Here is a 26427-nt window from a genome sequence, read left to right on the forward strand (position 1 = left end):
TATACAGATATTTGCTGGAACGCTCTCATGCTGCAAAAAGTAGGGCAGCTAATACCTCTTGACTTACCTTAATGATCATTTCATCATTCAAAGAGCAGAGGAACAAAAAGGGATTATTTTATGTTGGATCTGGCTCTTGTCAACAGGAAAGAAATGGTTGCTGGGATATCACAATGGAAACATTAGGACGGAGTGGCCATTCCCTGCTAGAGTTTGTGATGGAGAAAAAGAGGAAATTTGGGTGGAGTCTGACAAACACCCCTGATTTTTAGAAAGCAGATTTAAAGCATTCAGAAGAAGGGTAGCTTGGGTAGTATGGTCTAAAATTCTATAGGGCAAGTTAGCCCAGGAATGATGAGAAACTCTCATGGATGGCATTTAGAAGGCTGAAAGGGAAACTATTCCAGTTATGAGGGGAAAATGTGATTTTTTCTGATATGACTGCACAGGGAAATCACCAACCAACTTAGATTTTCTAAAAGATGCATACAAATATGGAACAAAGAACAGGTAACAATGAATGTAAAAAAGTGTCTGGTCTGCCAACACTTGGAATGATATGATGCTGGTAAGGAAAGCTAAGGACCATAAGGCAGATAATAAATTTAAGCTGGAAGGAACCTTGGAGACCACTTAGTCAAATCTCATCATTTTATAGAAGAAGGAACTGATGCCCAGGGAGATTGTGACATGCTTAAAGTCACACAAGTAATAAATATCAAACGCATAATGTGAACCCAATGAAAAGGGTTTTCTAAGCTGTGTTGAAGCAAAGAAAAAGTTCAAAGAAGGGATGGAATTGAATGCCACTTGGTATAGATGGGATGATGAAAACTGACAACAGAGAGGACAGAACTGCTCATTCTTAAATTCTTTCTCAGCCAAGGTGAACGACATTTGCACTGTAATTGACAAAACAAAAATAGGTAAAAGAGAGTTAATACTCAAGATAAGTATTGAGATACCGACTGAATAGCTCACTCTACTTGATACAGTTGTCAGGTAGCTCAGATGAACTACATTCTTGGGGACTGAAAGAACTGGAAGATGTGAGTTGTGAGTTACAACAATATTTACAGGATCACGAAGAATGGGAAGTATACTGTAGATGTGGAGAAGGGTAAATATTATTCCCATTAAAAAATAAGAGAATAAAGTCTGCAAACCATGGTCTAGTGGATTTGACCTTGATTCCTGGAAAAATCACAGAACCAACATAATTTCTTCAAGAACAGGTCATGCTACACTAAGCTTATATCTTCTCTTAACAGTATTATTACTGTTAAGTAGTAGAACAAGGAAATGGCATAGATATTACCTAGATTTTTTTTTTTGGCTAGGCAATTGGGGTTAAGTGACTTGCCCAAGATCACATAGCTAGTAAGTGTCAAGTGTCTGAGGCCTGATTTTAACTCAGGCCCTCCTGACTCCAAGACTGGAGCTCTATCCAGTGAGCCACCTCGCTGCCCCTGTATTACTTAGATTTTAGCAGGGTATTTGATGAAGTATTTTTCTTGAAGAGATGTAGAGATATAGGATAAATAGGAAATGAAAGGATAGACAGTATTATAATTAGGTGGATTTTGACCCAATTGACTGGCAGGAACTCAAAGAATAGCTATTAAAAATTCAATGTATTGAAAATAAAATAAAATTTAAAATAATTCAGTGTTGATCTGGTAATAGGTCTCCAGTGCAGTGTCCCAGGCATTTGTGCTTTCCTTAGTAATGTTTGACAATTTCATGAATGGTAAAATATTCAGCATATTTTCAGATGACATAAAGCTGGGAGAGATAACTGATACATTGGATGGCAGAGTTAGTATCTAAAAAGATCTTTATAGGCAACTTCCCTGGGATGAATATATTAATATAATACCCAATATGGGTAAACGTGAAATCTTACACTTGGAAACCATCTCAGAAGTACACCATAGGAAAGGTAGGTTTAAATAGTGGTTTCTTTGAGAAAGAGCTGGGTGTTTCAGTGGGTTGCAAGCTCAACATGAGTCAGCAGTATGATGTGACAATCAAAAAAGCTTATGTGATCTTGGGATACATTGTAGAGGCATAGCTTCCAGGAAGAAAAGGGATGGCATCCCTCTGTATTTCGCCCTTGTGAGACCACAACTGAAACATATTTAATTCTGGATATCAGAGTTTAAAGATATTGATAAGATTCAGGGCAGCTAGGTGGCACAGTGGATAGAGCACCAGCCCTGAAGTCAGGAAGACTTGAGTTCAAATCTGGTCTCAGACCAAACACGTGACACTTACTAGCTATGTGACCCTGGGCAAGTCACTTAACCCCAATTGCCTAAGGGGAAAAAAGATATTGATAAGATGAAGAGTTTCTAGAAGAGGGTAACCAAAACGGTAAAAGGCCTTGCATACATGTCCCAAGAGTTTTTCTTGAAACAGCTGGGGATATAAGCTTAGAGAAGAAAATACTTGGAAGGAACAGTTGTCTTCTAAGCTTTAAAGGGATGTGATGTGGAAGATATGTTTTGTTTGGTCCCAGAGGGTGGGCCTGGGAGCAATGGCTAGAAGTTACAAAGAGACAAATGTAGACTTGATATCATGAAAAACTTCAAAATAATTTGCATTGTACAAAAGAAGCATGCCTCCAGAAGTAGTAGGTTCCCCCACATTGAAGCTATTTAAATAGTGGCTGGATTCACTTTTGTCCAATATGTTACTAGGGGAGGGTAACATCCATGTATGGGTTGATCAGTGAAGATCCTTTATTATAAGATTAGGCCTGATGATCTTGACACCACCACGACAATTTCCCCTTAAGTGATGCTGTAAGCCTATACAATGTTCTCATGGAAAAATACTAACAGTAATGTTTTTCAAAGGTTAGTACAGCTGTGTCCCCCACACAACATTTTGTCTACCACCAGCTTATTTTTTCTCCCTGATAACAAATCCCATAATAATATTTTGACTACCACCAGCTTGTTTCCTCTCCCTGATAATAAGCTTCCCAAAATAATATTTTGTCCTGACTCCTGATATGCAACTCAGTCAACTCCAGGGGGGGTGCCCAGAATCAGTACAAGAACTCCACCCTCAGAAGGGCACTTTGGAGGACCCACTTCCAGCTGAATGGTCACATGTCTCTGGGCTCCCCAGTGCAGCATTGCTGTCATGAGTTCCATTCTGTTAGTGTATACGCCCAAGTTGTACGTCAAGTTCCCTTTTCCTCTCTCCCCTTCTTCCTGTTCTCCACTGCTTGCAATAAAGCTTTGCATCGAACTGACTCTCATTATTTAACATGTTATTCTCAGCACCCAAACTTATTAAGGAGTAGTTTTCCCCAATGCCTCTGGCTGACACACAGGCCTTTGCTTTCATATAAACTGGTCCAGCTCTCACTCCCTTTTTTCATGCTGTCTCTCTAGCAAATATGGGGAAAATGTCTAATTTGATAGCAGGTACACACCTTGTACTTATTTTATCTGATAGCACATAGAAGAACATAGCAACACCTCTCTCCTCCTGCCCCAAATACTTCTTGATTGATATATTCTAAATCAGGAGTTATTAAGCTATGGTTTATGAACTTGTATTTTATTTTGATCACTGTATTTCAATATAGTTGTTTTCCTTTGTAATCCTGTATGTTTATCTTATGCATTTATTCCAAAAAGGTCCTTAAGTTTCACCAGATTGCCAAAGGGGTCCCTCACTCACATGTGAGCATGTGTATACATACACAAGATTAAGAACCACAGTTCTAAAGGATATCCTGAAACCTCTAATGTTTCATGACATAACACTATCTCTCCAAAATACCAATGGAATTCTACCCTAACTGCTAAATTTATGTAATTGTTCCTAGCTCCTTATCTCCTGACTCTTATTTCTTCTTTAATAATACTCTTAAAATTTCATTCCCCCATATTTTACACATTCATAGCTTTGGAATGAGAAGGAATCTTAGAAGTCATCTAGCCCACCCCCATTTTATAGATGTCCTTGGATGTTAAGCATTAAACTAAAGATGTAGTGAGCAAAAGTTTTTCTGGGAAGGCTTCAGTTACAGAGGAAAGATAGAAACAGAGATGGGGACAGAGAGAAGGGGGAAAGCTTCTCTTGATCACCTTGGAATGCTTACATGACCATACTCTATGTAGTCATGTCAGAGATGGGGAAACTGAGGTTAAGTGATTTACCCAAGATTCCAAAAGCTATCATTGTCAGTGTGAGGAAGTGAACCACAGGTCCTGTGATTTCAAATCCTATACCCTTTCCTCTGTACCATTTTGCCTTTGTGAACTTGTAAGCTATCTTTTTCTTATTCTTCTTTCCTCAGAACAGACATTGGTTTCAGTTTAGTCACATTATAGAACAGTGCCTTAGACTCACAGAATGGTAGATGCAAAGACAGAAGAAATCTTAAAGATCTCTTTTTATGAATGAGTAAACCAAGACTCAGATACCTACTGCTTCTCAGTCTCCTTTGCAGGATTAATGCCCACTAACTGTGGATATAACCTAATACCCTGTCCTGTGCCTTCTTCTCTTTTCCCTTTCATGAATTCAATTATCATTTCAATGCAGATGGCTCTCAGATCTGTATATCTAGTTGTCAAGGTCACTCTCCAGCATCTGATACAATGGATTCACTCAGAACAGGAGGGTTTAAACAAACTGTCCTTTTGTTAAAATCATATTCCAGTATCCTCAGGTGGAAATAACTCTCAAGGAGAAGCCATCTCTGGGGTGGCGGGGAGGAGGAAAGAAAAAAAGGGAAAAATAAGAAAGTTACATGATAATTTTATTATATATTTGAAAGGAACAGCAAGTTGTACATAATAGATTTTCAGTTTTATGTACAATCATCTTTTTCTCTATTCTAGTATATTATGGAAATGCTTGCTATTTATTCCTTAAGTTCAGAAAAAAATAAATAATTTTTGAAAAAAATCTCTCAAGGAGGTATAGAAAATGAAAACACACGTTAACCCCACCAGTAATAAAGTTAACAAAGCAGTCAGGGAGGAGGATTCATGGGGCATCGGAAGCTACTCTCCAAAGTCTCAAAACACTACTTTTAGGAGCAGCTAGGTGGCGCAGTGAATAGAGCACTGGCCCTACAGTCAGGAGGACCTGAGTTTAAATTCGACCTCAGGCACATAATACTTCCTAGCTGTGTGACTCTGGGCAAGTCACTTAACCCCAAATGCCAACAAAACAAAAAAACCCTTACTTTTAGACTCCTCTTGCTCTAAAGGTTCACAGCAGGGTCCTACATCAATTTACCTGGGGGCATTGTATTTATGTGTATATCCATATATCTATGTGTAAAACAAATGTTGTCTCCCTCCTTAGAGATCACTAATAAGAGCAAGAACAATTGTAGTTTTGTCTTTGTATTCCCAGCAATGACCATGGTGCCTGATTAACAGCAGGAGTTTAATAAATGCTTGTTTTCAGCTAACTGTATCTTGCCTAGGGTCACACAGGTAGTAACGGACAAGGCAGGATTTTGAAGTTGGGGTCCCACATTCCAAAGTAGCCAACGCTCTTTGCATTTTACCTCATTGCACTTCTTACAAGTATAATAAACTTTTCTACTCTTGAAAGTCACCAGTTTTAATAAACATTAAAAAATAATAATAATTTACTTATAAGTAAAACCAGGGGCTATAAAGAAAACCTATTTTTTGTGTTGCATAATAATATGTGGTCAGTGGACCAAAGCTTTGCTATATTGTGTGCTTTCTAATTGTTAAAAAAATATTAGTTTTATTTTAACTCTGGGCTTTCAAAGTCATTAGTTCAAAATAGAATATCATACTGGCCATTACACCTATGCAATGTTTACTTCAAGTCTTAACATCCAAAGTTAACACACCAATAAGTGTGAAGTAATTCTGTGACCAAAGTGGGACTTTTGCTGAGTTATGTGGATAATTGCCCTCATGCACTTTAGATTTATCTTGTGACAATTGATTCATAGTGTTAAGAGCACTGGACTCAGAATCAGATAACTTGGGTCTGCCATTTTACTTGTGTGACCATGAGCAAGGTATTTAATTTCTCTGGGCTTCCTCATCAATAAAATAGAGAACAGACTAAATGAGAAAGCCTCTCATGCCTTTCTAGTATTCAATCTATAATCTTATGATCTACGGATCATCAAAGTTCAAAGGTATAAGCTGCATATCAAATATCAATGTAAATAGATTACATGATTAAAAATAAATGGAGTTAGACTTACATCTTTTCCATGAATGCCATCCAGTCCTGGATCTCCCTTTTGTCCCTCTTCACCCTGGGTGGGGGGGAAAAGGAAATGTAATCAATAAAAATAATATATTTGAACACCATTACAAGGAAAAAAAAGATTAGATTCTCTGTTCTGCAACTTACTACATAAAGCTACATTTGCAAATACCCTGAAGAACATTCCTTAAAGAATAATCCTGGATTCCCCAAATCAAATACTCATAGAATTAGAAAAAATTTCAGAGGAGAGGAGCAGGCAATAATTAAGTAGAAGAATACAAGGCTAGAATCATTCAACTTCATCATCAAAAATACTTATTAAGTGCCTAATATGAAGAGGCACAATATTAAACACTGTACCATGAGCACTACAAAAATGCAAACTCCATTCTCTAAGGCAGTATAATCTTGGGCCGTATTGAAAATACAGAGAACAAAAACAACAATGTAAAAATGTTAAATAAAAAAATTGACTGTATGAGACTTATACCATATACAGGCCAAAGGTAAGCACATCTAAGTATATTCAAGCAATGATATTAAAATAGGGGAAGAGGGAAGTTAATTACATAATTACAGTGGGGAGGCAGGGATAGAGTATCTGTGGAAGCTCTGTTTCTGTGGGGAAGGAGAAATGTTTTGAGGTTGCTTTTAAATTCAGCCTCAGAAAAAGAAGGCAGAAAATGAGAATTAGCTCTCCCACTTTGCACAAAAGTAGAACAAACACAAGAAAACTATAGTATGGAAGTTTAAAATTATAATTAATGCATTATATTGTAAATGTTGTTAAACACTATAAGAGCAAAGCTTTGGCATATCCTGAGAAATGTCCTTTAGAATGTGATAAAACAGCCCCCAAAGACAATATTGAAAGGTGATCCTAGGTGAAGGTAAGATAATACATAACACACACACACACACATGCACACAGGCACATATAGACATACATTTATATGAAAGATATGTGAAAATCAGTAATTTCAACAGTGAAAGGAACTCCTTACACAAACTTAAATCACAACCAATCTATGTCTTGTTACTGAGCACAGCAGAATGGAGAGAGAGAGCAAAGATTAGTAAGATTATTCCTGTAATGAGATTATATTGAAGTGAGATTATATTCTGGGAAGCTATTTCAAGGGAGAGGGGAGAAGGTATAAGAGAGTCATTCAGGCAAGTATGGAAACTGAGAGGTAGTTGACGCCTGAATGCTGGTGATCACCATGTACACCTCCCCAGTGCAGTATATATAGCAAAGCTAAAAGGCAGGAAGAGATTTTAATCTAGAACAATTTATCAGAATCATGGGCAGCTAAGTTCACCTCTAGGTTTATGTTCCATACAGAGGTTGGGTGGGAGTACTTTAAAACCTAACATCTGACCTGGTAAAATGAAATCTACTAGGTTAGAGTTTGGGATCAAAATTATTTTAAAAATAATTTTCTGTCAAGTATTAAGGAATAGAAGCTTAACACAGACTTAAGGTATGATTTTTTTCTGTAAATTCTCCATTTTATTTTGCTGCTATTTTATATTATGATTAGTTTTTCTCAACATAAATAATAAATACTCAATACTCAAATGAATCTATGACCTCATTGGTCTGGATGTTCCTTTCATATAAAGATCCCAACTCACCTATGCTTGTCCACTCTAGATGTGTTTTTTTCCATATCCTTCCATGAATTTGGCATAGAGAATCCACCCAATGTGTGTATTCTTGCTGTTTTCTTTCTTACTTTTTCCTCAGATAGAGAGGATACCAGTGGTACACTACGGCTGTACATCTGTCATTCCTCATCCTTGCCAACCCATATTTTCTTCTTATTACATATTTCTCTGATAAAGAATCAATAAGCTAAGAAAGAACACAACAAGGGCTGTTGAGCACCAGTCAACTAAATATAAAACTGAAAAAGAAATTCCCAATTCACAACCAAGTTCAGAGATAAAGTTTGGTCATATAGATGTGCCTTTTATCATACATTATTTTTAACTTACAGGACAAAATATTTTCCCATATACAATTTCTTTTTAAAGAATAAAATAAGATCTGTCATCCAAATTTGACACTGTTAAGTACTTAGTACCATGTAAGTGCTTGGTTTATGTTTGATTGATGGTAGTGATAATGAGGATATCAATTAAGAATAAATGACAATGATTAGTACAACTTGACAACTGAATAGACAGAGGAATAGGATAAATTTTCAAAAGCTGATGAGCTTCACTCAAACTTAATTCAACAAATATTTATTGATGGTCAACTATGCACTGGATCTGGGCCAACACCAAAACATTTTATTTTTTTAACATTCTTTTTTTTTTAAATAAAATTTTGAGTTCCACATTTTCTCCCTTCTCCCTAAGATGGTAAACAATTTAATATAGGTTATAAATGTGCAATGATGTAAAATATATTTCCATATTAGTCATGTTGTGAAAGAAGAAACAGAACAAAAGGAAAAAAAAACACCAAAAAAAGTGAAAATAGTATGTTTTTATTTGCAGTCAGACTCCACTAGCTCTTTCTCTGGATGTGGATAGCATTTCCATCATGAGTTTTGTTTTTAAAATTATCTTGGATCGTTGTATTGCTGAGAACAGCTAAGTCAATCATAGTTGATCAACACACAATGTTGCTGTTACTGTATACAATGTTCTTCTGGTTCTGCTCACTTCACTTTGCATCAGTTCATGTAAGTCTTTCCAAGTTTTTTCTGAAATTTGCCTGTTTGTCATAACATTGAAACATTTTAGTAAGTGCAAAGAGGAGTACAGAAGGTAGTTCAGAAAAAAATCATAGACAAGCAGAACAGTTTTGGAAGTAATGAGTTGAATTTGTTATATCCTTTAAAAAAGCATTATATTCTCTTTTTGTGCTCTACTTTGTATAGAAAACACTATTTTTTTTTGTGTGTTGGTTAAGTTCAGAATTTTTTAAATGTGCCCATAAAAAAATAGACCCAAGTCAAAGTATCAAGTAAAGCAATGTGTGTTAGTGGAAAAGAAGTTGAGAGCCAGAGTCAAAATCTAGAGTTTAGTCCTCCTATGCTTTAACTAGATATATGATATTAGGTTAATAATTTAATAATATTTTAAAGTGAGACAACGGATTAAAGTATTTTGAGGAGTTAGAAGTGCTATGGAAATAATAATAACTCATACAGATATAGTGCATCAAGGTTAATGGAGCCCTTTTCTGACAAGTTGCATAGTATTTCAAGTAATATTGTCCTCATTTTACAGATAAGGAAATTGAGGCTCAGAAAGGGTGACTTTTTTCCCATGGTAAAAACTACTAAGCATCAGGACTTGAACCCAGGTCTCCTTTCTCCAAGACTATTTGCCCTTTCCACTTTATGCCAAAAACCTTACTAACACAGTATCTTTGCTAAGGAGATTGGACTTGGTTTATTTTGTAAAATCACAAAATGAACTTGTACTAAAGGTCTATTACAAACCCCTGTTCAGAGGCAAACAGTAGCAATGCTCTGAATAGCTGAGATCTCAGAGGGACTTTATTATCCCTCTAAAAAAAGTCTATTTATGTCTTAAAATGTTCATAATTCTTTTAACTAAATGGCATGGAACCAAGATTACTCACCTAATTTCACTTGTGACATGAGCCTAATTCAATTTTGTCTCCATGGGCAGTATGAGAGAAAATGTAATAAAATAATTTTTGCAAGATCAGTTCCTATCAAATTTCTTAAATAAGTCACTAAGGAATCGAATAAATATATTAGTAGCTCCAGATCACAAACATGATTAAGTTAATATAATAGATTAAAACTTCCACCAGTTTCCTATATTGATACCTCATTGTAGTATATATGTGTGTGTGGGGGGGGGAGGACCCCAGATACTGAAGGTTATGTCAGCAAAACATGAACCATCACAGGTCCTAACAAGCTAGAAAGCCCAGGATAGCTTTGGCAATTAACTGAATGTCTATCATCTGAGGACCAGCCTAAACAAGTGCAGAGATGCTAGTTGGTCAACAGGTGATGAATTATTTCAGTAATGAAGACTTTCTACTAAAATAGAGAGGAAATACAATTTGCAGCAGGGGAGGGAGTACACATAGTAATATAAATCATGCAATGATTGGACATAGAAAACAAATTTTTTGGGGGGAAGGAGGCAAGGGAACTGTGATTTCATCAATCTATGGAGCTCCTAGAGATAAACTACTTGGAGGTGCTAAATGACACAGGAGATAGAGCACTGTGCCTTAAGTCAAAAAGATATGAGTTTAAATCTGGCCTTAGATAATGCTTGGCTGTGTGACCCTAGGCAAGTCACTTAACTTCTTTTTGCTTCAGTTTCCTCATCTGTAAAATGGGGATGATAATAATAGCACCTGACAGGGTTATTGTGAGGATCAAATGAGATAATAGTTATAAAGTGATTAACACAATGCCTGTCATATTATGAACACTATATGCATATGTATTATAATTAAATAGTTTCCTGGGGAACTGAGATGTTAAGTGACTTGCCCAGGGTCACATAGCTTGTGTGTGTCAGAGTTGGTCCTTCCTGATTCTAAGACCTGCTCTCCAATGTCTCTCCCAATAGCAAGTCCTATTATAAAAAAAAAAATTATCTAAAAAAAAATCCCCATATAGTCCAGAGGTTTCTAAGTCAGAATTGTCAGTCCACTTTTTCAAATACAATATTGTATAATTCCATATTCCAATTTCCAATTCCATACAAAAACAAGGTCAGTATGGCTACAGAGTTCAGTCCCAGAATTCATAGTACCAGGATGTAGTCTATAATTTGATTAGCCATTTAACTCCTTGGCACAGCGTAGATAAAACAACATTTCATTTTATATTAGCCCAGCTCATCTCTAGATTCCTAAATAGCAACTAGGACCCATAAGTAGGTTAAAAAAAAAAGTTATTGCAATAAAAAAGAACATGACTTTGGAGGATTAGGTTGCATCAGACAAATGCCCAGCTCCCTGGCTATCCTTGAATTTTTGCTTTCTACTCTAGCATGGATTCTCTCCTTCTCTATCAACTGGTCTTCCTGCTCGTCTCTTCCTCTACAATTCCTACTTGTGGGTCCTAGTTGCTATTTAGGGATCTAGAGATGATTTGGAAGAGCAATGTGAGGCATGGAGTTTATGGATAGGAACACTTTTCTTCTCTTTTTCTACTTTCTTATTTTATTCCACTCCAACTTGAGCCTTTTATTCTCAAGACAAATCTAAAGTCGGTCATGAAAAATCCTGCAGGATTTTTTAATGATCAGCTAAGATTTCAAAGACCTGTTTTCTTGAGTTATAGCTTTTCGTTGACACTTGAATTTGTCATAACCTATGAAATATCCAAATTACATCACAAAAATTGAAGTAAGCTGCACTTCAAAAAAGGCTATTTTTTATTTTTGGTTTGGGTTTGTTGGTCAGTTTGTCAGGCTGAAGATTTAGAACTGTTTCCAAATTTTACAATGGAATCTTAAAGTAGTTTGACTGTTAGTGTGCTATGTAGTACTATTTCCAAACTGCAGAGTCAGAAATAAAGTCTTTTCTCAAACTTTTCTTTGCTTCATTTTGTGAATGGGACAGCAGGAAACTTGATCCTCCTCACAGAGAAAATGACTCAACCCATCCCAGTTGCTCCCTGAGAATGCTATGAGGATGACAGCTCTGGAAACATGCTCCTTATGGCCTCTCCAGGGTGAATATGATAGGGGTTTAATGACTCACTATCTCTGAGAGGCTCTCTCCAACAGATCCCTTACTTGAGCTGTCTAGATGGGCAGGGGATTTTCCCCTATCACTTGACTGGGCAATGAAAATCGATCAAGTTTTCCCAGATCTTTTACTCTGTCACTGGCTTAAGTTTTCCAATGATGGCCCCAGCTGAAGGACGTTCTCAAGACTGTGGCCAGAAGAATCAGTTTTCCTTTTGTAAAATATCTCAGCATGAAAATGGTAATGCTTTCTTAGGTTGCCGGCCTCCATAAAAGCCAAGTTATTCACATTAAATCCTCCAAATGTTTAAGATCATACACCATTCAGTTCTTTAATCATCAACAAAGATTAGTGGGTTACCAGTAGCAGTGGTAATGATAATAGCTAATTCTTACATAGTGTTCTAAAGTTTACGAAGTACTTTACAGATATTACCTCATTTTCTCCTTACAACAACCTGGGAGGTAGATGTTATCATTATCTCTGTTTTACAGATGAGGAAGCTGAAACTAAAATTGGTTAAATGCTAAGTGTATGGTGGATTGAGCACTGGACTTGAAGTTCAGAAGGCCTGAATTCAGCTTTAGCTTCAGACACTTACCAGTTGGGTGACCTGGAAAAGTCACATAAGCTTCATCTACTTCAGTTTTCTCATCTATAAAACGTGGATTGTAACAGTACCTACGTGCCAGAGTTGTTATGAGGAGCAAATGCGATAATATTTTTAGAGTGTTTTAAACACTTTAAATGCTAGATATAATGATGATGATGATTATGTGACTTGCCAAGCAAGGGTCACAAAGCTAATAAGAGACCAAGGTACGATTAGAACTCAGTTGTTCTTCACTCCAAGTCCAGTATTCTATCAACTATGCCATCAGGTAGTAGAAAAGCATTTTAATAAGGTGTGGGGAGAAAAAGCAGTATAAGATACAATTCCTCACTTCAAAAGGCTTTGTTCAGTTGTTTCAGTCATGTCTGACTCTTTGTGACCCTATTTGGGGTTTTCTTGGCAAAGATCATGGAGTGATTTGCCATTTCCTTCTCCAGCTCATTTGACAGATGAGGCAATTGAGGCAAACAAGTTTAAATGACCTGCCCAGAGTTACAGAACTAGTAAGTGTCTTAGGCTGAATTTGAACTCAGGTCTTCCAGACTCCAGGCCCAGGATTCTATCCAATGAGCTACCTAGCTGTCTAACTACCACCTAATTAAGGAGATGGGGCAGCTGGGTGGCTCAGTTAATACAGTGCTGGGCCTGAAATCAGGAAGACTTATCTTTGTGAGTTCAAATGCAATCTCAGACACTTACTAGTTATGTGACCTTAGGCAAGTCACTTAATCCTGATTGCCTTAGTTCCTCATCTGTAAAATGAAGTAGAGAAGAAAATGTCAAACTATTCCAGTATCTTTGCCAGGAAAACCCCAAATGAGGTTACAAAAAGTTGGAAATGATTGAAATGACTAAACCACAAAAGGAGATGGGACACAAACATGCTTAAAAAGTAACAGTATTGGGGTATATAATTCCAATGGTTTGGGAAGACCTCTGGGGTGGATACTGCCTCTGTTTATGAATATACACAATTCATCTGTTATAACTTAAGACTGATGCCTTGGATTCTAAGATATTTGTACACATTCACACGGTCAGTGCGATAAGGGCAAAATCTGAACACAGGTCTTGTCTCTGAAGTAGGTCCTCTATCTTCTTTACCACATTGCTCTACAGTACATGGTAGCATGTGATCATTTCTAAATGAGTGCTCAAAATGATGAGTACTGTAAGATAAAAGAGGAGGGCGAGATGACTATAAGCTAAATTAAAGAAGTAATTCATCTAAACACAGATTTATTAAGTGTTTACAATGCTTATGTCCCATGCTAGGTTTTGGAAATACAAAGACAAATACTACATAGCTATAGCCACTGAAGAACTTGGGGTGGAGGGTGGGTGCAGTGCAGTATGGATTTAGCTTATATGAACACATATAAGACACATAAGAATGATTCAGAAAGGGAGCAAAAGGCAAAATGAGGTCTCAGAGGGCTCTAGGAATATTTGAGAATAGAGGGAGAGAGTAGTAGAAACTAGGGAAATTAGAAAGGCTTCACCAAGTAGGTAGCATCTAAATTTAAGTCTTTAAGGAAAATAAGGCAAGGCAACCAGCATCTATAGGGATATAGAATAAGGATTCTGAAAGGTGGAGATGAGGAGAAAGTACACTCCTGAAATAGGGGACAGCTTGTATGAACGCAAAACTACAGAAGAAGGCTTCACACAGAAGGTGGAATTTGAGCTAGTCTTTTTAAAACAAATTTTTTTTGATATGAATTTATTTATTTGTAGTTTTCAACATTCATTTCCACAAGTTTTTGAGTTCCAAATTTTCACCCCGTCTTACCCACCCCCACACCCCAAGATGGCATGCATTCTGAATATCCCTTCCCCTAGTCTGTCCTCTTTTCTTTCTCTCCCCCCTTCTCTTATCCCCTTCCCCTTCTATTTTCCTGTAGGGCAGGATAGACTTCTATACCCCATTTCCTGTATTTCTTATTTCCCGATAGCATGTGAAAACTTTTTTTTAAACATATGTTTTTAAAATTTTAGGTTCCAAATTTTCTCCCTTCTTCCCTCCCCACCCACCCTCATTGAAAAGGCAAGCAACTCAATATAGGTTGTACATGTGCAGTTATGCAAAACACTTCCATAGTAGACATGTTGTGAAAAACTAACTCTATTTCCCTTAATCCTATTCTGCCCTCCCATTTATTCTATTCTTTCTTTTGACCCTGTTCCTCCTCAGAAGTATTTACTTCTGATTACACCCTTTTCCAATCTGCCCTCCTCTCTATCATCCCCCTGCTCTCTTGTCCCCTTCTCCCCCTATTTTCTTGTAGGGTAAGACAAACTTCCATACCCAATTGAATGTGTATGTTATTCCCTCCTTAAGCCAAATCCTATGAGAATAAGATTTACTCATTCCCTCTCACCTTCCCCCATTTCCCCTCCACTGTAAGAGACTTTTCTTTTCTGCTTTTTCTTCGTGAGATAATTTACCCCATTCTACCTCTCCCTTTCTTCTTCTCCTCCCTCATCCCTTAATTTTATTCTCCAGATATGACCCCTTAATCTTCAACTCACCCTATCTATCTATCTATCTATCTATCTATCTATCTATCTATCTATCTATATCTATATACACACATATAATTTTTTTCCCTACAACTACCCTAATACTGCCAAAGTTCTCATGAATTACAAATATCATCTTTCCATGCAGGAATGTAAACAGTTCAATCTTAATAAGTCTCTTATGATTTCTCTTTCCTGTTTACCTCTTCATGTTCCACTGGAGTCCTGTATTTGAAAGTCAAATTTTCTATTCAGCTCTGGTCTTTTCATCAGGAATGCTTGAAAGTCCTCTATTTCGCTGAATGACCATTTTTTCCCCTAAAGGATTATACTCAGTTTTGCTGGGTAGGTGATTCTTGGTTGTAACCCTATATCCTTTGCCCTCCAGAATATTATATTCCATGTCCTGCGGTCCTTTAATGTAGAAGATGCTAAATCTTGTGTTATCCTGATTGTGTTTCCACAGTACTTGAATTGTTTCCTTCTGGCAGCTTGTAAGATTTTCTCCTTGACCTGGGAACTCTGGAATTTGGCTACAATATTCCTAGGAGTTTTCCTTTGGGGATCTCTTTCAGGAGGACATCTGTGGATTCTTTCAATTTCTACTTTGCCCTCTGGTTCTAATATATCAGAGCAGTTTTCCTTGATAATTTCTTGAAAGATGATGTCTAGGCTCTTTTTTTGATCATGCCTTTCAGATAGTCCAATAATTTTTAAATTCTCTCTCCTGGATCTGTTTTCCAGGTCAGTTGTTTTTCCAATGAGATATTTCACATTGTTTTCTAATTTTTCATTCTTTTGGATTTGTTTTACAGTGTCTTGATTTCTCATAAAGTCACTGGTTTCCAATTGCTCTATTCTAATTTTTAAGGAAGTATTTTCTTTAGTAGTCTTTTGGACTTCCTTCTCCATTTGGCCAATTTTTCTTTTTAGGGCATTTTTCTCCTCATTGGCTTTTTGGACCTCTTTTGCCATTTGGGTTAGGCTGTTTTTTAAGGTGTTATTTTCTTCAGTATTTTTTTGGGTCTCCTTTAGCAAGCTGTTGACTTGTTTTTCGTGATTTTCTTGCATCACTCTCATTTCTGTTCCCAGTTTTTCCTCTACTTCCCTTACTTGCTTCTCAAAATCCCTTTTGAGCTCTTCCAAGGCCTGGGACTGATTCATATTTTTCTTGGAGGCTTTGGATGTAGGAGCTTTGACTTTGTTGTCTTCTTCTGGTTGTATATTTTGATCTTCTTTTTCACCAAAGTAAGATAATATAGTCTGACTCTTTTTGTGCTGCTTGCTCATGATCCCGGCTAATTACTTGAGTTTTAAACTCTTTGTTAAGGTAAGAGTCGGCTTCCAAAGTGGAGAATGTACTGTCCCAAGCTTCAGGGGTTTGTACAGCTGTTTTCAGAGATACTTCTAGGGACCTGTAAATTTTCAGTTCTCACAAGGTGGTATGATAAGGGGTGAGTGTTTACTCCTTTCCTGGCCTGTGACCGCAAGTACTCCTTTCTGTCCTGTAACTGTGGGGGAGGGGCTCCTCTCCACAGCCACTACAAGCTCCACCATGCCAATGTTCCTCCTCACCCCAGCACCACCACCCAGAACTGTGACCCAGATCCAAACATGGGCAAAGGAAGATATTCCTGCCTCAGAACTGGCAAAGAGATCCCTGAAATCCCTCTCTGATCAGCCACTGGATTCCCCCTCAGTCTGTGGGCCCGAAGCTTGGGAAGCAGCTGTCCTGCCCCCCCCACCCCGACCATGCTTTTGGGGAATGAAGCTGAGACCCCGCCTTCCTTTCTCAGCACCGACAGAAACAGACTTTTCCCACTGACCTTCTAAGTTGTCTTAAGTGGGTTGAGGAGTCTGGAAACCTCCACAGCTACCTGTGATTCACTCCTCTGAGGCCTGCTCCAGGTTCGCTGCGGCCTGTGCTCCCTTGCTACGCTGCGCTGCACTCCCAGCCCTGTGCAATACACCTTTCTGATCAATCATCCAGGTTGTCTTGGGCTGGAAATTTGTTTCACTCTGTCTTTTTGTGGGTTCTGCTGCTTCAGAATTTGTTTAGAGCCATTTTTTATGAGTATTTGGAGGGGTTTGGGGGACAGCTTAAGCAAGTCACTGCTTTCACTCTGCTGTCTTGGCTCCGCCCCCAATTTGAGCTAGTCTTGAAGATTGGGACTCAAATAGAGAAGAAAGTAAAGGATCATTAAGTAAATGAAATGGCATAAACAAAAGTATGGAGGTTGGGAATGCTATACATCCTTTGGGCATTCAAATATGAACTGATGAGTACTATTATGTTCGTAATATAAGTACGTCTATCCTGACTTTGATTGCAATGTAGCCATTATGCCTTGACGGCAGCAGCTGATTTAAGAATCACACTCTGGAGAGCTAAGAATTCCAAGTTACAAAGTGTAGGCATTATAACTACGAATTAACAATTAAGTTTCAGACTTCTTCATTACTCTTTTCAGTAAGCAAGTAACTAATGTGAGCTCTTTATTTACAAATAAAAGTAAAGATTATTTTATGAAAATATGGCTACTGTGGTAGCATGACATAATGCCCAGAGAGTTGACCTCAGAATGAAGAAGACATGAGTTCAAGTTCTGATCCTTACACATCCTGGCTGTGTCTGCACAGGGTTCATTACTTCTCAATGATCTAGGTCAGGGGTATCAAACACATGGCCTGAGGGCTACTAGCAGCCTACAACACTCCCAAGCATGGCCCAAAGCAGATTAAAATGTAGTTCCTATCTGATTTTAATGTGTTGGTATATTAATATTAATAACATATATATGTGTATATGTGTATGTGTGCGTATAGATATTAACATGTGTGGTCTTTTAAGTCAATATATGTGGATGTTTAAGTATGATTTAGTGGCCCCAGTTTCCATTTGACTTTGATGCCAATGATCTAGGTGACACCATAAATTGAAGAAAAGATGCCAACCTACATCAGCAGAGGGAATTTCCTCATTGAAGATTTCCTAGTTCTAATGAAGTCACAGGTCCAGTCCATTAGCTTTATAAAGAGATAGCTATAGACATAGATAATACATAGATACATAAATATGAATGTACATATATATATTATGTATGTGTGTGTATGTGTATACTAATATCCAGCAAACAGATTATATGTATACATACATACATACATACCTATTATATATACATAGATGAGATAAATTATTGTTAATAACCAATGCTTTAGAGAGAGCCCAAGTTCTCCCTCTTTTTCTAAAATCTTCATTTCAAAGCTCAGCCTCCAAAGGATTGATAATAGCAGATAGGATTAACATCCTTCTTAATCTAGATATTGCTAGCCCACACAACTCTACAAGAAATTTAATCTAAGGTGGAATTCCCAGCCCACTGAGTTCTGCTCAGGCTTGAGTGGGGGGATATAGATCTTCTGTCTAGAGTTCCCTGAGGCTGGGGTTGATTTGGAAGTAAATGACTTGATACAAATTAAATCCCCCAGACCCTCATTAGAATATGTCCACCTCTCATTGTAATATTCATTCTCTCTCATTAATTGTTAACCAATCAGAGTTGATTGCCACCCTCAGGAACACCTACTCTTCTAAGTGAGTCCACTACCATTATTCATCTTTAGCATTTGAAAGTGTCACTGACTGATTTTATTGGTAATATGCTAGCATTATTAATAAAATAATTAATTATCTAGAAATTATGTCTCTTGAAGTTTTTAAATGTCACATTTAAAGTACATATATATCCATGTATATCTATAGACAGGGAAAAGGGACTGGATCTGTGATAGATAGATTGATACGTTCATTATTGAAGTGGAGATACTCTTGACAGTTATTTTCTTAATAAAATCTGTGAAATGAAAACAATTAACCAAGTGCCAAAAATATGGGTTAAAAAAATAGTTATTCATGAGAACATTTGTGGGACTTACTGTGGTACTGCCTGATCTAAAAAGTAGTCTATTTTTTTACACTAATTAACCCTTATTTAGAATTACATTTCCATATTTAATTATCTGTGAAGATTCCATTTTATCCAGCAAACTGTAAGCTAGAATTATATTTTATATCAGCATTTACATTAACTATTATGTAGCTATCTAGTACTTTATCCTTAGTTACACACATATACATACAGAGTGATTACATAAAGCAATTGGTGGGTGATATATTCCTAATCTGGTCCTTATTTTTCATAAGGAGATGTCAACTAAATCAATGAATAAAAAAATCCTAAATTTCTTGTACTCCCATGAATATTAAACATAATGTTGCATTTTGGTATTCTGGCCAAAGATAACTTTTAACTTTCTCTTTTTTATTCATGATTATTCCTAGCTCTTTTTAACCATATCTAGCCATTTGCTGATTTCATACATTTCTTTTGCAGATGGCAATGCTCTGGAACAGTGAATGTAGAACAAAAGTTAAAGTAAAAATGAGAAAGTCCTGTAAATTATTCAGTTCAGTACAATCTTTATAGCAGATCTCTGGGTTAGATATGGGAATTTTTTTCTTATTTTTGTAAGTTAATGGATTTCAAAAACATTATTTCTGAAAACCAAGATCTTTGTGTGGAGAAAGGCAAAATGGCATAGTGGACAGAAGTATTGTCAGGAGGACCTGAGTTCTATTGCTGGGTCAAAGAGAATATCCTGGTTTTTAAAGGTGGATAATGACTGTACTGAGGGAAATATATGAAGGTAGGTTACTTAGAATGTACTGTCAGGAGTTTGCTAGCTTAGCCATCCTAGAAATATCATAATTACAACCAAGATATCTTCTGTTTGTAATCAGTAAAAAAGGGATAAAAATTCACTCCACTTCATTTGGGTAGAGTCAAAATAATGAGACATGCCATATTGACTGGATAGAAGAAACTACTTTCTTTTGTGAATTAGGCAGGACCCCCTTGATATAAAACTGAGTTTTCCCTTGAAAAGCGACACCTCCAACTTCCTATTTAGAAAGTTTTGAATTGTACAAGGTATACTGTTTTGCCTCTGACCCTAAAGAAGGCAGAGTTAAGTAGACCTAAACTCTCTATCAAAAATGAACTTGACCACCAGGAATGATGGATGAGAAGAGACTGAAATAGAAACACCAGTATGTTTGTTGCATTTGATTTCACATTATCTTCCTCATAGTTTCATCTACAAATGTGCATGTGTTGATGTGGCTTAGGTGACTTTCACAGTGGGTTCTCTACAAGCTCATTATCACTTCCAATGACATTTGTTACATATTTTGGAAAAGGTGCTGCTTTCATTATCTTCAATGTGATGTTTCATAAATGAGTACATACAGTAAACCATTATTATTGATTGCTGTCTCTTTTCTTGGTAAGGAGAACACATATGCTATTGATCATGTGGCTGATATGGAGGCTTTCAGCATAATTGTTTTGCATTACTTTCAACTTCTCTAAGAAATAGTAATAGAGTAAAAACTATTGGTTTATACCTTTGTTCATTTCCCATTTTCATAGTTAACATTGGGAGCTACTTTTATTATATATGCTTTTACTTTCTCTTCTTGAACCTTTTTTTCTAATGTGATGACAATTTTGATCTTTCCTTTCTCCAGTGATTTAACAGCACAAAGACATGTAATTCTGTCATTAATCAGTCATTTCTTGCTATTTAGTCAATTTTGTATGTGATGCTGTTTGTGGATTTCTATGTTGTGGTAGCTAGGTGATACAGACATGTACTAACTATGTAACCCTGGGCAAGTCACTTTAATGTTTGCCTCAGTTTCCTCATCTGTAAAATGGGCTGGAGGAAGAAATGGCAAATCACTCTTGTATCCAGCGCCCAAATGGAGTCACAAAGAGTTGGACCGGACTGAAAAAACTGAGCAAAAACAAAAATGTTGTGGTAGGAGCTATCTTAACCCCTTTCCTTCATTCAGGCTAGGTTAAGCTAGTTTTTCCTTAAAAGCTATTAAGATATTCCAAGACTTAGTTGCATCAAGGGAGTAAGGACTCAGAGTGTTAGCATCCCTTCCTCATCAGCTGAGCACAAAGCAACCATAAGTACTTGGGAGGTCAGAGGGGGAGGAGGGTCTCAGAAATCTGGCTGATGTATCATAATGGGTAAGGCATGCAAGAGATTTTAGCTCAGATGAATCAACTCCATGTTCACTGCTGAATGACTTATAGTTGTTTTATTTTGTTTTAATATTGAACTTAAATTACTGGGTCTTAGTCCAGAATACATCTTCAGTATCTCCCAAAGCACCCCTTGAAGAACATAATTATGTATGGGCATGGAACTTTGCAAGAGTCCACAAGCCTTTCTCCTCTTTCATTTCTTGATCCCAAACTATTTTCCAACTTCTTTTTGGCATCCATCCATCACCATGACCGCACTGAGATAAAATATGTGAAACACATGCAAACTTTAAAGTGCTACATAAATCCTAGCTATTGTTGTCATTATTATTATTCAAAGCACTGAGGTATATATTAATTTAGGCTGGATCCTCTCACATTCTTCATGGGATGTATCCTCCATCCTCTGAAACAGATGTCAGCACATAAAGTGCAATTATCTTCATGATGATCTTTATGCTCAACATGAACACCATCAGATGAGATTACCAAATGTGCCATAAAATTGTGTTCCTTCTTGCTTTTGTGCATATAATGAAACCAACTTTGTTCATTCCTTCATTTGATCTCTGAGGACATTCTGTGAACTATGCTCTGACATTCTATATATTCCACTTTCTAATAGCCTTTATTCAAATGCCCTTTCCAGATTAATATTCTGTGTTTCTATGATTCTATCAAGGCTTGTGTTCACCATATACAGAGAAGAAGTAGATGTGGAGGCTGGCTCTGATTGATTCTTCAGATTAGAAGAAAATATACAGCGTATTTCTCAGCATATCTTGTTAAAACACCTGGCAGCCTTATGTGGGGAAAGGTGTAGACTACCATGAAGAGGTGTTAATTTGTCGATCTAGTTGGGAATAGGATATGCTTACAAGAGTAGTTATTTTCTAAGGAATATACACAGCAGGATTCAGAGCACTTGTCTTTATTTTTTTTTTATTAATAAGACTTTCATTCATTTCTACGTAATGTAAAAGAGGGAATCCTGTGTATAGGTATACCTCAGAGATATTGTAGGTTCAGTTCCAGACCACTGCAATAAAGCAAATAATAAGAATTTTTTTATTTCTCAGTGCATATAAAAGTTATGTTTATACTATATTGTAGTCTATCAACTGCAATAGTATTATGTCTAAAGAAAAATATGCATATTTTGACTAAAAATACTTCACTGCTAAAAAATGCTAACCATCATCTGAGCCTTCAATAAGTCATAATCATTTTTTGCTGGTGGAGGGTCTTGCCTGGATGTTGATGGCTGCTAACTGATGATGGTGGTGGTTGCTGATGGCTGGGGTGGCTGTGGCAATTTCTTAAAATAAGACAGCAACGAAGTCTGCCGCATCAATTGATTCTTCCTTTAACTTGAACACTTAGAAGCCATTGTAGGGTTACTAATTGGCCTAAATTCAATATTGCTTGGGGAATAGAGAGGCCCAAGGACAGGAAGAGAAATGGGGGAACTGCCTGTTGGTGGGGTAGGCAGAACACATACAACATTTATCGATAAAGTTTGCAATCTTTTAGAGGTGTGGTGTGTAGTGTCCCAAAACAATTACAGCAGTAGCGTCAAAGATCACTGATCACAGATCACTGTAATAGATACAATAAATGAAGTGAAAAAGTTTGAAATATAATGAGAACTACCAGAATGTAACCCAGAGAAACAATGTGAGTACATGCTATTGGAAAAATGGCCCAAATAGACTTGCTTGACACAGGGTTGCCACAAACTTTCAATTTCTTAAAAACACACACACAATATCTGTGAAGCATAATAAAATGAGATATGCCTGTGTATTACAGTGAACAGTTAGAGTGTATTGTGGGAAATAAAAATAAAAACAAAAATCATATATATATATATATACATATATATATATATATATATGTAATTTTAAGGTTTGCAAAATACTTTATATACTTTATTTCATTTGATACCACAACCCTGTGAGAAAAGTACTACATTTATTGTTCCCATTTTACAGATGAAGAAGCTGAAGTTAAATGATTTAGCCAGGGTTACATGCTAAATAAATGTGTTAGATGAAGTTCAAACTCGTTTCCCTGACTCTTAGTTCAGGTCTTTACCATTTCATGTTTCATTTCAGTAATTACTAACAATTATTCAATAAATACTATTTAAAACATGTCTATATGGGATATTCAAAAAAAGAGCAAAAGTTTAAAATTCACTATGAAATGGCCACCCTGGATTTAAATGAGAAATTTTTTCATAGGGTCATAGGCCTAAAACTGGAAGGGAGTTTAGAGGCTGAAAAAATCCACTTTCCTCTTTTTATAGATGCAGAAACAGAAGTCTAGAAGGTTAAGCAAATTGCATAGTGTCTACAGTCGTGAATTCTCATGTTACATGTCACATATGAGATGCATCCCCAAAGGTCTCAGAAATGGGCTGAATCCCTTGTCAACACCTGAGTTCTTGTGCCAGTTCTGAGGATTTCCTCAGCATTTCAGTGATAGCAATACTGTCTTTTTCCTCTAGTCAAACTAAATGGAAGGCTAGGATCTGGAGGAGAAATTACTATTACCATAATTATTATAGCCAATGGCTGATTCCTCATTAGGGTTCCTCTGGAACAGTATAGGATGGAAAAGTTGGCCCACAGAATCTGAATTATGCCCACAGGTATGATGGTAAAAGTGACTTTCCCTTTACTTACTCATCTGATGTGCTCAGACCAAAAGCAATGGAAATTATATAACTAGAAAAACATGAAGTTCACTTCTAAACAACTTATAATGAAAACACCCGCTGATGAGTAGTAATGAATAAACTTTATGCCATTATACAAGTATATATATGCATATATATTTCATACATATGTACATATATATGTATCTGACACTTCAAGAAAAAGTCACTGCCTATGTTAATAATTACCAGCATTAACAAAATTAATAAGCTCTCATTAATGTGTTTTTCATGTCTTTTATATAAAACTAAAAAATGTTGCCTTTAATTGTAAAGCTTAGCATGTTGACCTAGTCCCAGCAGGAGACATTTTGTAGAAAGTAATTAAAATTTGCATTTGGCCTATAATGAATCTTTCATCCTCTCTGTTGTTTGAGAATTTGTAGAAATTTTAAAAAAGTGATATCGTATACATAAAATAATGTATATGAAATTAAAATACAAGAAAGTTAATTCCCAACTACTGACATATTGTCTTAACCTAGTTTTTTAAAAATACATATTCAGCCCAAATTCCTAAAGCAAAAACTAAGTAGTTAGAATTTAACATGTAAAAAGTATTCATTTTAACGAGGCCCTAAAATGTGTTTTCAAAAGACCCAAATGGCTCCACTGGAGCTTTTGTAATCTATTAGGTCCAATTTATGTATATGGAAAGGCCCTAAATATGCATTTTATGACAATGCACATTTTAAAATGTCCCTTGGTGTATATTTACACACTAGACCATAATGGTTATGAACTCAATAGAAATATTAATATGCATTTTAACCACATAAACTGTCAAATACTCCCAGTAGAGCATTTTTCAGAAAAAAAATTAAAAATAAGGGAAATTTACATGATTGAGTATGAAAAAATATTAAGTTTCTAAAACTTTCAGAAAGTTAGAGCAATGGCAGAGAAAACTGTGATTCCCTGCCCCATCTGTCCCACCACATACTCAAGCTACTAGTTAAACTAAAGGTTTTGTTTCTTTCTCATCCCTTTTCTGCTGTTCACTTTGAGTGTTGAATACTCTCAAATTATTGTGTTTCTCCCATATTAAGCCTCATCTACCAGACCTCTAAGACTCTGAGTCAACTATTTCCTCTCCTCTTTTCCTTCTGCCTTTTTCTGGAGGTACTGCAGAACCGTTTAAAGTTCATGTGCATAAATGTCACTATCCCAGCTGGTCCCTGATTCAGGATTATTCATTCAAGGTAAATGATTACAAACTATTTTCTTAAAAAGGCCTACATGCTTCCTTTTGAAGACTCTTAACCCTTTCCTATAACAAGAGATGATCTTTACAAAGTTAAACGTGTTTTCTTGTGGTGTTAAAATATCAAAGCTTTATGTCCTGTACATTTACTAATTTTCCTTCCCGATTGACAAATCTGATGGCTTTCTAACATACAAATCAGAATTGTGAGACTGGATTGATGATCTATATGTTTTATTTTCTCCTCTGTATAACACAAAATATCTAGTACCTTTGACATAATTAAAAATTTGAAGCCCAAACAAATTACAACCTACACTGCATAAATTCTCAGACTTTTTGCTATATCTTTATAGAAATCATAAGAATGTAAAAGGTGGTAATGATACTAGAAATGAGCAAATGTTCCAATTTTCAAAAGGGGAGGAGGAGGAGAAAAGATTATAAAAACTACAGACCAGATGCTTACATTGATTCTCAGCCAAATTCCAGAATGGATTATTTAATAGATAGTTTAGCAAAATGTAAGCTCCTAGAGGGGAGGGATGTTTTCATTGTTATTGTTGTTACTATTTTATATCTTCTGTGCCTAACACACAATGCCTTGCACATGATAGCCGCTTAATAAATATTTGTTGACAATGACCACAACAATGTGAAGGAAAAGAACACCAATAACAAAAAGAACTGAATAGTACAGAATCATGATAACTAGGAAGCTTGATCATAGAGAGATGAGAAAATGCACTTACTTCCTTTTGCAAAGATGGGCAACAACAGAGATATAATATTACATATGCTATCACATTGGATTGGTGTGTTGGTTACATTTTCCTGAAATACTTTTTCTTCTTTCTTTCATATTCTTTGTTACAAAAGATGGCTCACCGGGTAAGCAATGGGGGAGAATACATTTTAAAATGAAGGTGGTATCGTGACAGAGAAGTGATAAACTAAATATGCAGAACAAGACATACATTTTGTATATGGCCAACATGGGAATTTGTTTTTCTTGAATATGCATATTTGTTATAAAGGTATTGTTCTTCCTTTTCCAGTGCAGATAAATAAATGGGACAGGAAACAAATGCTTGATTATTAAAAATAAAATTTAATAAGATAAAAGACAATGACAATCCGTGCCTATAATACCTGCTACTAGGGAGGCTGTGAGGCTGGTGGATGACTTGAGCTCAGGGGTTCTGAACTGCAATAGAGTTAAAGCTGATTAGGTATCTACACTATATCTGGCACCAATATGACAAGCAAGAGGGAGTGGGGGGCCAGTGGGCA

The 26427-nt window shown here is 36.4% G+C and overlaps 1 protein-coding gene across 1 annotated transcript in view; it reads right to left on the minus strand.

Annotated features, from left to right (window-relative positions):
- Positions 1 to 26427, minus strand: part of COL19A1 (collagen type XIX alpha 1 chain) — a 397465-nt gene that overhangs the window by 242278 nt on the left and 128760 nt on the right. The window contains exon 14 of the mRNA XM_021000213.2: positions 6233 to 6286. Within this exon, the coding sequence (XP_020855872.1) occupies positions 6233 to 6286 (54 nt within the window). The remainder of the gene's footprint in view (positions 1 to 6232; positions 6287 to 26427) is intronic.

The sequence above is a fragment of the Phascolarctos cinereus genome, unplaced genomic scaffold (genome assembly GCF_003287225.1).
Source record: "Phascolarctos cinereus isolate Bilbo 61053 unplaced genomic scaffold, phaCin_HiC Scaffold_5;HRSCAF=322, whole genome shotgun sequence".
NCBI lineage: Eukaryota > Metazoa > Chordata > Mammalia > Diprotodontia > Phascolarctidae > Phascolarctos > Phascolarctos cinereus.